At 42.4% G+C, this 15,105-nt stretch overlaps 1 protein-coding gene across 2 annotated transcripts in view; it reads right to left on the minus strand.

Moving 5' to 3' along the window:
• Positions 1 to 3,454: 3,454 nt before the first annotated feature.
• The window catches only part of ccdc39 (coiled-coil domain 39 molecular ruler complex subunit), a 102,131-nt gene continuing 90,480 nt past the window's right edge, over positions 3,455 to 15,105 (minus strand). For both annotated transcript variants that reach the window (XM_085990127.1, XM_085990126.1), the window contains one exon: positions 3,455 to 3,842. In XM_085990127.1, the coding sequence (XP_085846253.1) occupies positions 3,668 to 3,842 (175 nt within the window). In that variant the 3' untranslated portion in view covers positions 3,455 to 3,667. The remainder of the gene's footprint in view (positions 3,843 to 15,105) is intronic.

Below are 15,105 nucleotides of genomic sequence, written 5' to 3' on the forward strand. Positions count from 1 at the left end.
ACTCACTGCCTGAAAGGGTGGTAGAGGCAGGAACCCTCACAACATTCAAGAAGCATTTGGATGGGCACTTGAAATGCCATTGCATACAAGGCTATGGACCAAATGCTGGAAAATGGGATTAGACTGGACAGGGATTGATGGACGGCGCAGACACGATGGGCCGAAGGGCCTCTTTCTGCGCTGTAAAACTCTATGACTCTATGACACAGACTTAACAGTGATCAAATATGACACCAAGGTTTCGAACAGACTTTGTCATCCTTCAGACAGTTGCCAGGGAGAGGGATGGAATCAGTGGCAAGGGAACAGAGTTTGTGGCGTGAACCGAAAACAATGGCTTCTGTTTTCCCGATATTTAATTGGAGGAAATTTCTGCTCATCCAGTGCTGGATGTCGGACCTGCAATCTGATAGTATATAGACGGTGGAGGGTTCGAGAGAGGTGGGGCAGAGGTAGAGCTGGGTATCATCAATGTACATGTGGAAACTCGCGCTGTGTTGCCGGATGATGTCACCGAGAGACACCTTCTCCTATCTCAAATAATAGAAGAAAACATAACCTGATGAGCAGGAAAAAAAATAAAATGGTAAAGATAGTTGACTTGCAAGTTGAAGTTAAGATGAACAACATTTGGCAAAATCTGGCAATCATATTTTATTTAGAGTACTAAATTGAAAGAATATTAATCAGTTCTTGCCTATAGTAATCCCATTTTTTTTCTTAGTTGTCTTTGGCGCTTTTGTGTTGCTGTTGCTTTGTGCCTGTCCTCTTCAGCAGAAATATTATGTTAAAGTAAGTAGAAACTGAAACTTTGCATTGGTGGGACACAACCTGGGTTATATAAATATCATTACTTGTGTAATATGAAGCCTTTCCCGTGTGTACACATGTATACATATACAAAGCAAAGCCACTAAGTGATAGAAACATATTTTTCTTAAAGGAGGATTCATTTACAGCTTTGCTAAACTAGCAACCGAAACCAGCTAATGTATTTTGTTTTTTTCCCTCCTTACCATACAAGTGATGGATCGGTATGGTAATGTAGTAACGACAGCTGCACCCATGGTAAGATTGTCTATTTTTAGGTACCTTTATTCATATACCTCAAATAACATCTTTTACTGTTGGATCACTTAGGAAAATATCACTTTGGTTTCAGGTTACTACTACCTGTAATGTCTTGTAATATTTGTTCCTCTTATAGAGTGGAGGTGGGAGCTAATGTGCAGAGCAATTGGAACTTGATTCCAATTAATGTACCACTTAGATTCAGAGTTATTTTGGTGGCAGTACAGTCAAGAATCTCTGGACTGATCCCCACATAGTTCCAGCTCATAAATCAATAGCGAGGCACAATTATATTCCAAACCTTTCTTCCAAAATGTGTTTGGTTAGTCATACAATTCATTTCCAATTTCCAATTACCGGGTAGTTTTATAGCTATTTACTGCTACTAAATTGGTTTATAAAAAATAAAATGCAGTACAAGAATTAATGAAGGATTAATTAAGAGGGGGGAAATAGAGTATGAGAGTAAGCTTGCAGGGAACATAAAAACTGACTGTAAAAGCTTCTATAGATATGTGAAGAGAAAAAGATTGGTGAAGTCAAGCGTAGTTCCCTTGCAGTCAGAATCAGGGGAATTTATAATGGGGAACAAAGAAATGGCAGACAAATTAAATACATATTTTGGTTCTGTCTTCACAAAGGAGGATACAAATAACCTCCCCGAGATGTCAGGGAACATAGGGTCTAATGAGAGGAAGGAACTGAATGAAATCAGTATTTGTAGGGAAATGGTGTTAGGGAAATTGACAGGATTGAAGGCCAATAAATCCACAGGGCCTGATAATCTACATCCTAGGGTACTTAAGGAAGTGGCCCTAGAAATAGTAGATGCATTGCTGGTCATCTTCCAAAATTCTATAGATTCTGGAACAGTTCCCATGGATTGGAGGGTAGCTAATGTTACCCCACTAGTCAAAAAAGGTGGTCGAGAGATAACGTGGAATTATAGATCGGTAAGCCTGACATCAGTAGTGGGGAAAATGCTAGAGTCCATTATAAAAGATGTAACAGCAGAGCACTTGGAAAACAGTGACAGGATCGGACAAAGTCAACATGGATTTACAAAAGGTAAATCGTGCTTGACTAATCTATCAGTCACATCCTCAAAAAATTTCAGAATAGATAAGGGAGAACCAGTGGATGTGGTGTATTTGGACTTTCAGAGGGCTTTTGATAAGGTCCAGCATAGGAGATTGGCGTGTAAAGTTAAGGCACATGGGATTGGGGGCAAGGTACTGGCTTGGATATTGAACTGGTTGGCAGACAGGAAGCAAAGAGTTGGAATAAACGGGTCTTTTTCCGAGTGGCAGGCAGTGACTAGTGGGGTACCGCAGGGATCGGTCTTAGGACTCCATCTATTCACAATATATATTAATGATCTAGACGAGGGAACTAGATGTAATATCTCCAAGTTTGCAGACGACACAAAGCTGGGTGGGTGTGTGTGCTGTGAGGAGGATGCCGAGAAACTCCAGTATGATTTGGACAGGTTGGGTGATTGGGCAGATGCATGGCAGATGCAGTATAATGTGGATAAATGCGAGGTTATCCACTTTGGTGGCAAAAACAGGAAGGCAGATTATTATCTGAACGGCAATAGATTGGGAGAAGGGGAAGTGCAACGAGACCTGGGTGTCCTTGTGCACCAGTCGCTGAAGGTAAGCATGCAGGTACAGCAGGCGGTTAAGAAGGCAAATGGTATGTTGGCCTTTGTAGCGAGAGGGTTCGAGTACAGGAACAAGGATGTCTTGCTGCAGTTGTACAGGGCCTTGGTGAGACCACACCTTGAGTATTGTGTGCAGTTTTGGTCGCCTTATCTGAGGAAGGATGCTCTTGCCATAGAGGGAGTGCAGCGAAGATTCACCAGACTGATACCTGGGATGGCAGGAATGACGTATGAGGAGAGATTGGGTCGATTGGGCTTTTACTCGCTGGAGTTTAGAAGAATGAGAGGGGATCTCATTGAAACTTATAAAATTCTAACAGGACTAGACAGACTAGATTCAGGAAGGATGTTCCCGATGGCCGGGGAGTCCAGAACCAGGGGTCACAGTCTAAGGATAAGGGGTAAGCCATTTAGGACAGAGATGAGGAGGAATTTCTTCACCCAGAGAGTGGTGAACCTGTGGAATTCTCCACCACAGAAGGCAGTGGAGGCCAATTCATTAAATATATTCAAGAAGGAGTTAGATATATTTCTTAAGTCTAAAGGGGTCAAGGGATATGGGGAGAAGGCAGGGACAGGGTACTGAATTTGGATGATCAGCCATGATCTCATTGAATGGCGGAGCAGGCTCGAGGGGCCGAATGGCCTACTCCTGCTCCTATCTTCTATGTTTCTATGTAAGAATAAGAGTGGTCACTATCAAGTAAAGCTGAAAAACAGTTTTGAATCTATGAATTTATTTTCAATCTTGAGAAATTGCTACATGTATTGTTGCTTATACTGCACACCACGGATTTTTATAATGTAATAAATTCTGTGTTGAGGAATTTTGAAGACTCACTGCTATAATTTTGTTTGTTCTATAGTGCTTTTAACAAATTAACTCATTTAAAATCTTGGTAAATCATAACTTCTCAGTTCAGGAGTCTGTTACTGGCTCTTCTGGCTGTGGGCACTGGAAGACCCACTTTTTACACTGCTGGGTTGAGTTCCATGGGACGATGCAGTATGTGGTGGAGAAGTTAGACCCAGACCTAGATTAATAGTCGTCACAGTAGTTTGTCCACTCCGTGAGCTAATACTGCTTCGAGAAGAGGCAATAGTTCTGAAAAAGACAAAAAAAACACATTTGTCCACTGGTTACCTCTGTCTTCCTGTATACCCAAATTTCATTAATCCAAAACTTTTCATAAGAAATAGAAATACTTTCAAAATCAATAAGTTTGGAAGGTTGGAAGGCCCCAATAGATATATCCTTTCATATCTGACACCTTGTTTTGAATCAGTTCAGTGAGTGTAATTATAATATTGAACCTGCTCAAAATATTCTTCTTCAATCTAATTTCAATGTCATATGGTATGAGATTTTGTGCCAGATGTATCAGTTTAAAATGATAGCCATATTTGATAGCAGAATGAACATTATCACAGATTGCGTGGAACTAGTCGATGATGTTTGAGTCTCCAGCACCAAACTTTCCATAACTAGCAGTCTTGCACAAAGACACCCCCCACCCCTGCCCCCAAGGATGGCTGGTTCGGAAAATGGAACAGGGGAGCTCTTCTGAGTTTAGAGCAGTGTAGAGCTTTAGTTACATTTAACACAACACAATCTTCCCATGATAAGCACAAACTTATTAAATAAAACAGAGCATGATAACCAACAGGTCAGTGCCACATAGTGGAGAAATACAATCTGGAAATAGAATCTGAAGCTTTTCTTTGTGAAAAATGTGAACGTGGTTGCTGTGTCATTTTAGGTGTTTTATTAATGTTATGGCCCAGAATCAAGGATTTTTTTTTTTTTATGGCATGCTTACCAGCGTAATGTTAAAAAACCTAAAGTCTAACTGTCCAACATGCTGTACTTTGCTGATAGATATTTGCCCAGTAATCTTGGCAGTTGAAATTGTGTTGCAGATATGTTCAGCCTTGGGTCAGTGGTTGCATTCCCGCCTCTGAGTCAAAAGGTTGTGGATTCAAGACTTAAGCTCATAATCTAGGCTGGCAGATTGAGGGAATGCAACATTGTTGGAGCTGCTGCCTTTTCATGAAATGTTAAATTGAGGCTTCATCTGCTCTCTCAGGTGGATGTGAAAGAAGAGCAGGGGAGTTCTCCTGGTGTCCAGAAGGCATACTTATCCAGAAACCTTCTAGAAGGCGGCTTATGAAATATGGCTGTTCCCATTCACAAACTAGATTTCCCTCAATTTCCCCTTTAAATTTTTAATAGGAAACGGCATTTTCCTCAATTAACCTGTCAGATACGAATGAATATTATGTCATCTGCCAAGCGATATCGAGAATGCTATCCCTTTGAGAAATTAGCTCAATTCTTCATCCCCACTATACAAAGGCCTTGTTATAACCCGGGTTACATAAGAACATAAGAATTAGGAGCAGGCGTAGGCCATACGGCCCCTTGAGCCTGCGCCGCCATTCAATAAGATCATGGCTGATCTTTGACCTCAACTCCACTTTCCTGCCGGATCCCCATATCACTTGATTCTTCTGGAGTCCAAAAATCAATCAATCTCAGCCTTGAATATACACAACAACTCAGCATCCACAGCCCTTTGGGGTAGAGAATGCCAAAGATTCACAACCCTCTGAGTGAAGAAATTCCTCCTCATCTCAGTCTTAAAAGACCGGCCCCTTATCCTGAGACTATGCCCCCTAGTTCTCCAGCCAGGGGAAACAATCTATCAGCATCTACCCTGTCAATCCCCCTCAGAATCTTATATGTTTCAATGAGATCACCTCTCATTCTTCTAAACTCCAGAGTATAGGCCCAATCTACTCACTGTCTCCTCATAGGACAACTCTCTCATCTCAGGAATCAATCTAGTAAACCATCGTTGCACTGCCTCTAAGGCGAGTATATCCTTCCTTAAATAAGGAAACCAAAACTGTGCACGGTACTCCAGGTGTGGTCTCACCAGAGCTTTGTTCAATTGTAGCAAGACTTCCTTACTCTTGTACTCCAACCCTCTAGCAATAAAGGCCAACATGCCATTTGCCTTCCTAATTGCTTGTTGCACCTGCATGCTAACTCTCTGTGTTTCAAACACGATTTACCTTTCATAAAACCATGTTGACTCTGCCTAATCATATTATGATTTTCTAAGTACTCCGTTACCACTTCCTTCATAATGGATTCCAGCATTCTCCCGACAACTGATGTCAGGTTAACTGGCCTGTAGTTCCCCGTTTTCTCTCTCCCTCCTTTCTTGAATAACGGGGTTACATTTGCTATTCAATCAGCTGGGACAGTTCCTGAATCTAGGGAATTTTGGAAGACCACAACCAGTGCATCCACTATCTCTGCAGCCACCTCTTTTAGATCCCTAGGATGTAGGCCATCAGGTCCAGGGGATTTGTCAGCTTTTAGTCCCATTTGTTTCACAAGTACTTTTTCTGTACTGATATTAATTACTTTAAGTACTTCGCTCTCATTAGCCCCTTGGTTCCCCACTATTTTTGGTATACTTTTTGTGTCTTTTACTGTGAAGACTGCTAAAATATATTTGTTTAAAGTTTCTGCCATTTCCTTGTTCCCCAATATAATTTCTCCTGTCTCAGCCTCTAAGGGACCAACGCTTACTTTTGAACATAAAAACATAAGAAATAGGAGCAGGAGTAGGCCATTCGGCCCCTCGAGCCTGTTCTGCCATTCAATAAGATCATGGCTGATCTGATCTTGGCATCAACACCACTTTCCTGCCGGCTCCCCATAACCCTCGACTCCCCTGTTTTTCAATAATCTGTCTATTCTGCCTTGAATATATTCGATGACTCAGCTTCCATAGCTCTCTGGGGTAGAGAATTCCAAAGTTTCACGACCCTCTGAGAGAAGAAATTCCTCCTCATCTCCGTTTTAAATGGGCGACCCCTTATTCTGAAACTATGCCCCCTAGTTCTAGATTCCCCCACGAGGGGAAACATCCTCTCAGCATCTACCCTGTCAAGCCCCCTCAAAATCTTATATGTTTCAGTAAGATCACCTCTCATTCTTCTAAACTCCAATGAGTATAGACCCAACCTGCTCAACCTTTCCTCATAAGACAACCCCTTCAACTCAGGAATCAACCTAGTGAACCTTCTCTGAACTGCCTCCAATGCAGGTACAGTAAACTCTTGTTTAAATGGCACTTAATCATCTGGAATACTTTAATAACCGGCAAAATAAATAACCGGTAATCTTGCCGAATCCATCCAGCACTCGTTTTGCAGAGTCCGAGTCTCCCGCGGTGGCCGAGTTAGTCAGTGGTTTTTATTTTTGTTTGTGTTAAAAATTGCCTTGGTAGGTATACCTCTCTGTTATCCAGAATTTTTCATCAACCGGCACCATCCTGGTCCCATAGGTGCCGGATAAGAAAGAGTTTACTGTATATCCCTCCTTAAATAAGGAGACCAAAACTGTATGCAGTACTCCAGGTGTGGTCTCAACAACGCCCTGTACAGTTGTAGCAAGACTTCCCTACTTTTATACTCCATCCCCCTTGCAATAAAGGCCAACATTCCATTTGCCTTCCTAATTACTTGCTGTACCTGCATGCTAACTTTTTGTGTTTCATGTACGAGGACACCCAGGTCCCTCTGTACCGCAGCATTCTGTAGTCTCTCTCCATTTAATAATACTTTGCTTTTTTATTCTTCCTACCAATGTGCATAACCTCACATTTTCCCACGTTATATTCCATCTGCCAAATTTTTGCCCACTCACTTAACCTATCTATATCCCTTTGCAGGCTCTTTGGGCTGGATTTTGTCAATGGGGAGCTTTTGGAGGCGGGACTCCCACTTTTTGGGTTGTAGTCCCACCTCCATCGACTTGTGGCCAACCCACGCTATTTTCCCTTGATTGACCTTGTTAAGCCCACCCAGCGGGCTTAGCAGGCCAATTAAGGAACACCTGGTTACTGGTGACGTCAGCGATTGACATTTCATCTGTCAAGAGCTGCAGAGGCAGCAGCTTTTGACAGTTCAGCGGCCATTCTGCTTTCTGTGCTGGTGAGCTGAGGGACTCCCGAGAACTGAAGGGAGGAAGCCTGCAGGAGAAAGTAAAGGTAAGTAAAACTTTGCACTTACCTCACACACTTACCTCTGCACACATGCACCCATCACTCACCTGCACAATGGACATCTCGACCCCTCCAACCCCTTCAGACCCACGGTCCGCCTTGCTACTTGGCGTGGTTCGGAGCCATCGGGAAGCCCACACTTCAGGGTTAAAAATAGGGATTAGGCAAAAAACTGCCGGTTAACTACCTGTTAACGGGCAGTTAATTGGCACTAATCCCCTTCCCGCCTCGGGGAGGCGGCTCCCAGCACAGGTCGGGTACCCGCCTCCTGGGACATTGGCACGGAGGCGGGTTGGGGGCGGGATGGGTTCCTGCCCCCCGATTCTGCAATTTTCCCACCACTCCCGCCTCCAAACCCGCCTCCACGGGGCTTTGAAAATCGAGCCCTTTGTGTCCTCCTCACAACTTGCTTTCCCACCTATCTTTGTATTGTCAGCAAATTTGGCAACAGTACACTCGATCCCTTCATCCAAGTCATTAATATAGATTGTAAATAGTTGAGGCCCCAGCACTGATCCCTGTGGCACCCCACCAGTTACAGTTTGCCAACCTGAAAATGACCCATTTATCCCGACTCTCTGTTTTCTGTTTGTGAGCCAATCCTCTATCCATACTAATATATTACCCCCAACACTGTGAGCTTTTATCTTGTGCAGTAAGCTTTTATGTGGCACCTTATCGAATGCCTTCTGGAAATCCAAATACACTACATCTACTGGTTCCCCTTAATCCACCCTGCTCGTTACATCCTCAAAGAACTCTAGTAAATTCACCAAACATGATTTCCCTTTCATAAAACCATGTTGATTCTGCTTGATTGTATTATGATTTTCGAAATGTCCTGCTGCTACTTCCTTAATAATGGATTCTAGCATTTTCCCAATGACAGATGTTAGGCTAACTGGCCTATAGTTTCCTGCTTTTTGTCTCTCTCCTTTCTTGAATAGCGGCTTTACATTTGCAGTTTTCCAGTCCGCTGGGACCTTTCCAGAATCCAGGGAATTTTGGTAGATTACAACCAATGCATCCGCTATCTCTGCAGCCACTTCTTTTAAGACCCTAGGATGCAGGCCATCAGGTCCAGGGGACTTGTCAGCCTTTAGTCCAATTAGTTTGCTAGTACTTTTTCTCCAGTACTAGAGATTGTTTTAAGATCCTCCCTCCCTTTTGCCCCTTGATTATCTACTATAATTGGGATACTTTTAGTGTCTTCTACTGTGAAGTTAGATGCAAAATATTTGTTCAAATTCTCTGCCATTTCTCTGTTTCCATTATTAATTCCCCAGTCTCATCCTCTAAGGGACCAACGTTTACTTTAGCTACTCGCTTCCTTTTTATATACCTGTAGAAGCTATTACTGTCTTTTTAAAAAATATTTCTTGCTAGTTTACTCTCAATCTATCTTCTCCCTCTTTAGTATGTTTTTAGTCATCCTTTGCTGGTTTCTAAAAATGTCACAATCCTCTGGCCTACCACTAATCTTCACAACATTGTATGCCTTTTCTTTCAATTTGATGCCATCCTTAACTTCCTTAGTTAGCCACGGATGGTTCATCCTTCTCGTAGATTCTTTCCTTCTCACTGGAATATACCTTTGCTGAGAGTTATGAAATATCTCCTTAAATGTCTGCCACTGCTTATCTACCGTCTTACTCTTTAACCTATTTTCCCAATCCACTTTAGCCAACTCTGTCTTCATACCTTTGTAATTGTCTTTATTTAAGTTTAAGACACTAGTTTCATTCCCAAGTTTCTCACCCTCAAACTGAATGTGAAATTCTATCATGTTATGATTACTCTTCCCTAGAGGATCCTTTACTAGGAGATCATTAATTAATCCTGCATCATTACACATTACCAGATCTAAAATAGCCTGCTCCCTGGGTGGTTCCACAACGTATTGTTCTAAGAAACCATCCCAAATACACATTATGAACTCATCCTCAAGGCTACCTTTGCCAATTTGTTTTGTCCAATCTATATGAAGATTAAAATCACCCATGATTATTGCAGTACCTTTCTTACAAGCCCCCATTAATTATTGATTTATACTCTGTCCTACTGTGTAGCTACTGTTAGGAGGCCTATAGAGTACACCCACCAGTGACTTCCTTCTTATTTCTTATATCAACCCAAATTGATTCTACATCTTGATCTTCTGAGCCAATATCATTTCTCACTGCTGTACTGATCTCATCCTTTATTAACAGAGCTACCCCACCTCCTTTTCCTTTCTGCCTATCCTTCTGGAATGTTAAATACCCCATAATATTCAGTTCCCAGCTTTGGTCACCTTGCAACCACGTCTCTGTTATGGCTATCAGATCATACCCATTTATTTCTATTTGTGCCGTCAACTCATCTATCTTGTTACGCATGCTGCGTGCATTCAGATAAAGAGTCTTTAATGTTGTCTTTATGCCATTTTCCCCAACTCTTACCATATTTGCCGGCGCAGTCTGATGTTTGTACGTTCTGTCCCTTCCTGTCAGACTCTGGTTATCATTACTCCTATCACTACTCTGCACTATTGCCTTGTCTTTTCTCTTTAACTTTCTAAATTTCCCCTCACCTGAACCCACGCCCCCACTATTTAATTTAACGCCCTATCTACAGCCCTAGTTATTCGATTTGCCAGGACACTGGTCCCAGCATGGTTCAAGTGAAGCCCTTCCCAACGGAACAGCTCCCTCTTTCCCCAGTACTGGTGCCAGTGTCCCATGAATCGAAACCCATTTCTCCCACACCAATCTTTAAGCCACGCATTCATCTCTCTGATCTTATTGACCCTATGCCAATTTGCTCATGGCTCAGGTAGTAATCCAGAAATTATTACCTTTGTGGCTCTGCTCATACTCCCTCAGCAGAACCTCTTTCTTAGTCCTACCTATGTCGTTGGTACCTACGTGGACCACGACAACTGGATTCTAACCCTAACCCTAAATGCAGTCCCGAGGTGATGTCCTTAACCCTGGCAACACAACCTTTGGGACTCACACTCTTGGCTGCAGAGAACAGTATTTATCCCCCTAACCATACTGTCCCCTACCACTAATACATTCCTTTTTACTCCCCCAACTTGAATGGCCCCCTGTACCACAGTGCTGTGGTCGGTTTGCTCAACCTCCCTGCGGTCCCTGCTCTCGTCCACACAGGCTGCAAGAACCTTGTACCTGTTGGACAAGTGCAAGGGCTGAGGCTCCTCCAATGCTACCTTCTGGTTCCCCATGCCTGCCTCACTCGTAGTCACACCCTCCTGACCCTGACCACAGAACAAATCTGAAGTACTTAATCTAAGGGTTGTGATTGCCTCCTGGATCAAAGTGTCCAGGTAACTCTCCCCCTCCCTGATGCATCGCAGTGTCCGAAGCTCAGACTCCAGCTCATCAACTCTGAGCTGACGTTCCTCGAGCTGCAGACACTTACTGCAGATGTGGTTGCTGTGGATCACACTGGTGTCCACCAGCTCCCAAATGCTACAGCTGCAACACATCACCTGCCCTGCCATCTCTATTGTATTTGCTACTCTCTTCCTTTTTACATGCTTGCAGAAGCTCTTGCAATCTGTTTTTATATTTCTTGCTAATTTACTCATATTCCATTTTCTCCCTTTTTATTAATGTTTTGGTCATCCTTTGCTGGTTTCTAAAGCTCTCCCAATCCTCAGGCTTACTACTATTCTTTGCAACATTATAAGCCTCTTCTTTTAATCTAATTCCTGCATTACAACAGTGACTCCACTTCAAAAGTACTTCATTAGCTGTAAAGCACTTTGAAATGTCCGGTGGTCGTGAAAGGCGCTATATAAATGCAAGTCTTTTTTTCTTTTAATACTATCCTTAAATTCTTTAGTTAGCCACGGATGGATCACTTTTTCTGTGGAGTTTTTATTTCTCAATGGAATGTATATTCATTGAGAATTTTGGAATATTTCTTTAAATGATTGCCACTGCTTATTTACTGTCATACCTTTTAATCTAATTTCCCAATCTACCTTAGCCAATTCGCCCCTCATACCTACGTAATTGACTTTGTTTAAGTTTAAGACTCTAGTGTCGGACTTAAGAATGTCACTTTCAAACTCAATGTGAAATTCTATCCTATTCTGATCACTCTTTCCGAGAGGATCCTTTACTATAAGATTACTAATTAACCCTGTCTCATTACACAATACAAGATCTAAAATAACTTGTTCCCTGATAGTTTCCTGGAACAATATGTCATGGAACCAGTCTCGAATACATTTCATGAACTCGTCCTCCAGACTTCCCTTGCCAATTTGATATACCCAATCTATATGCAGATTAAAGTCCCCCATGATTATTATATTACCTTTGTTACAAGCTCCTATTATTTCTTGATTAATACTCTGCCCAATGGTATAGCTACTGTTAGGGGGGGGGGACCTATAAACTACTCCCACTACTGTTTTCTGCCCCTTGTTAGTTCTGATCTCCACCCATAATGATTCTACTTCCTGGTCTTGAGCCAAGATCCTTTCTCACTACTGTCCTTATGCCATCCTTAATTATCAGGGCTACCCACCCCCCCTTGCAGGCTGCTGTATTTTCAATAAGTCAAGTACCCTGAAATATTTAGTTCCCAACGCTGGTCACCTTGCAACCATGTCTCTGTAATGGCTATATCATACCCATTGATCACTATTTGCGCCACTAATTTGTCTATCTTGTTCCGAATGCTTCATTTATTCAGGTAAAGAGCCATTAGGTTTAACCTTTTACCGTTATTCCTTGATTTCATCTTATTCGCTGATGTACGATTACCTTTAAACTCTCTGTCCCTTCCTTTCACACACTGCTTACCGTTACCCAAATCGCTACACTGCTGCATTGCAGTGTTTTTGAATTTTGTGTTTTCAGTACAATTCTCAGCCAATCACCTCAGATGAATCTTCTACAGTCAAATTATCTTTGGCTTTAAGAACTTGGTTCTGCAGCTGCTCCAATGCCAGCTAAACACCACAACAAAGAAAATGACTAAAGTATTGATACAAACCACTGACATGAGTAATTTAGCACAGATCGAAGTGGAGTTAATGGTAGAGTTCCACAAACATGATTAGAAGGAGCAGATTTAGAATTGTTAAATCTTTCAGTTTGCACTGTTGCTGCAGAAATAGTCATTGAACAATGAAGTTCCTCAGAGTCCACCTAAAAGGATGACTCAATCCATCATCTGAACAATGCAGGTTTTCACAAGAATGACTATTTATGCAGATTTGTAAAAGTTTGTTCTGGGGATGTGAGTAATGCTAGCAAGGCTGCTTTTACTGTCCATCCCTAGTTGCCCTGAGATGATGGTGGTGGTTCTTATCTTTGAACCACTGATCCTTGTGATAGTGCTCTTATGATGGAGTTGAGGAGGGAATTCTGGGACATTGACTCAGCGACGACGAACGAACGAACAGCAACATATGTGCAAGTCAGGATAGTGTGCGAGTTGGTGAATGTGGAATTGATGATATATCTACAATATCATTACTCTTGTCCTCAGTGGTAGAGGTCACTGGGGAGGGAGGTGCTGTTGAAGTAAAAAAAAACTTTCATTTTATATAACGCTTTTAATGACCTCAGGACATCCCGAAGCGCTTTACAGCCAAATATGTACTTTTGAAGTGTAGTCACTTGTAATGTTAGAAAACCAGCATCCAATTTGTGCACAGCAAGGTCCCACAACAGCAATAAAATAAATGACCAGATCATCTGTTTTAGGTGTTGGTTGAGGAATAAATGTTGGCCAGGATGCCGGGAGAACTCCCCTGCTCTTCTTTGAATAGTGCTGAGGGATCTTTTATTGTCCACCTGAGAGGCCAGTTTAATGTCTCATCTGAAAGATGGCACCTCCAATCTCCAACAGTGCAGCACTCCTTCAGTACTGCACAGAAGTGTCAACCTAGATTATGTGCTCAAGCCTCCCCACACTCTCCCCCACCGCCGTGGGAGTACTCTGTAATGGTAGCATCATTGAGGTGAGTGAGAGGTGGTTGGGCTTTTGCTTGTTGGGGATGGTCAGTGCCTGGCATTTGTATGGCATGAATGTTACCTGACACGTCAGCCCAAGCCCAGATATCATCCAACTCTTGCTGTAGATATTATTCTGAATGGAGCTGAACACTGTAGAATCATTGGTGATCACTCTTGACGTTATGACTGAGGGAAGATCACTGAAGCAATTAAAGATGGTTAGGCCGAGGGACTTCTTTGAAGAACACTTGCAACCATGTCCTGGGCTGCAATGTTTGGCCTTCAATAACTTGTATGATTTTCCTTTGACTTCTGCCAGTGGAGGGTTTACCCTTTTGACTCCTATTGACCTCAGTTTTGCTAAGGCTCCTTGCTGCCATACTCAGTCGAATGCTGTCTTGATGTTGAGGGTAACTACGCTCACCTTTCCTCTGACATTCTGCTCTTGTTTCCATGTCTAGATAAAGGCTGTGGTGAGGTCTGGAGTTGAGTGGTTCTGGCAGAACCTGAACTGAGCTTTGGCAAGCAGGTTATTGGTGAATAGGTGTCACTTGATGTCATAATAGATGACTCCTTCCATCACTTTACTGATTATTGGGAGGAAGCTGTTAGGGCAGTAATTGGCCAGGTTAGATTAATACTGTTTTTTTGTGGATAGGGCATACCTGAACAATCTTCCACACTGTTACATGGATCATAGAATCATACAGTGCAGAAGGAGACCTTTCAGCCTATTCTGCCCGTGCTGGCTCTTTGAAACAGTTATCCAATTATTCCCACTACCCTGCTCCTTCCCGTAGCCCTGCAAATTTTTTCTTTTCAAGAATATATCCAAATCCCTTTTGAAAATTACTACTGAATCTGCTTCCACTACCCTTTCAGGCAGTGCAATCCAGATCATGACAACTCGATGCGTAAAAACATTTCTCCTCCTCTCACCAATTTTGTCAATTACCTTAAATCTGTGTCCCCTGGTTACTGACACTCCTGCCAGTGGAAATAGTTTTTCCTTATTTACTCTATCAAAATCCTTCCTAATTTTAAACACCTCTGCTAAATCTCCCCTTAACCTTCTCTGCTCTAAGGAGAACAATCCCTGAAGTCCCTCATCCCTGGTAGCATTCTGTTAAAACTTCTCGGCAAGGCCTTGACATCCTTCCGAAAGTGTGATGCCCAGAATTGGACACCATACTCCAGCTGAAGCCTAACCGATGATTTATAAAAGTTTAGCATAGCCTCTATTTATAAAGCCAAGGATCCTGTATGCTTTTTTTTTATAAAACAGCCGTATCAATTTATC

This window comes from Somniosus microcephalus, chromosome 6, assembly GCF_052327205.1.
Source record: "Somniosus microcephalus isolate GS21.2 chromosome 6, FLI_Smic_1.0, whole genome shotgun sequence".
Taxonomy (NCBI): domain Eukaryota; kingdom Metazoa; phylum Chordata; class Chondrichthyes; order Squaliformes; family Somniosidae; genus Somniosus; species Somniosus microcephalus.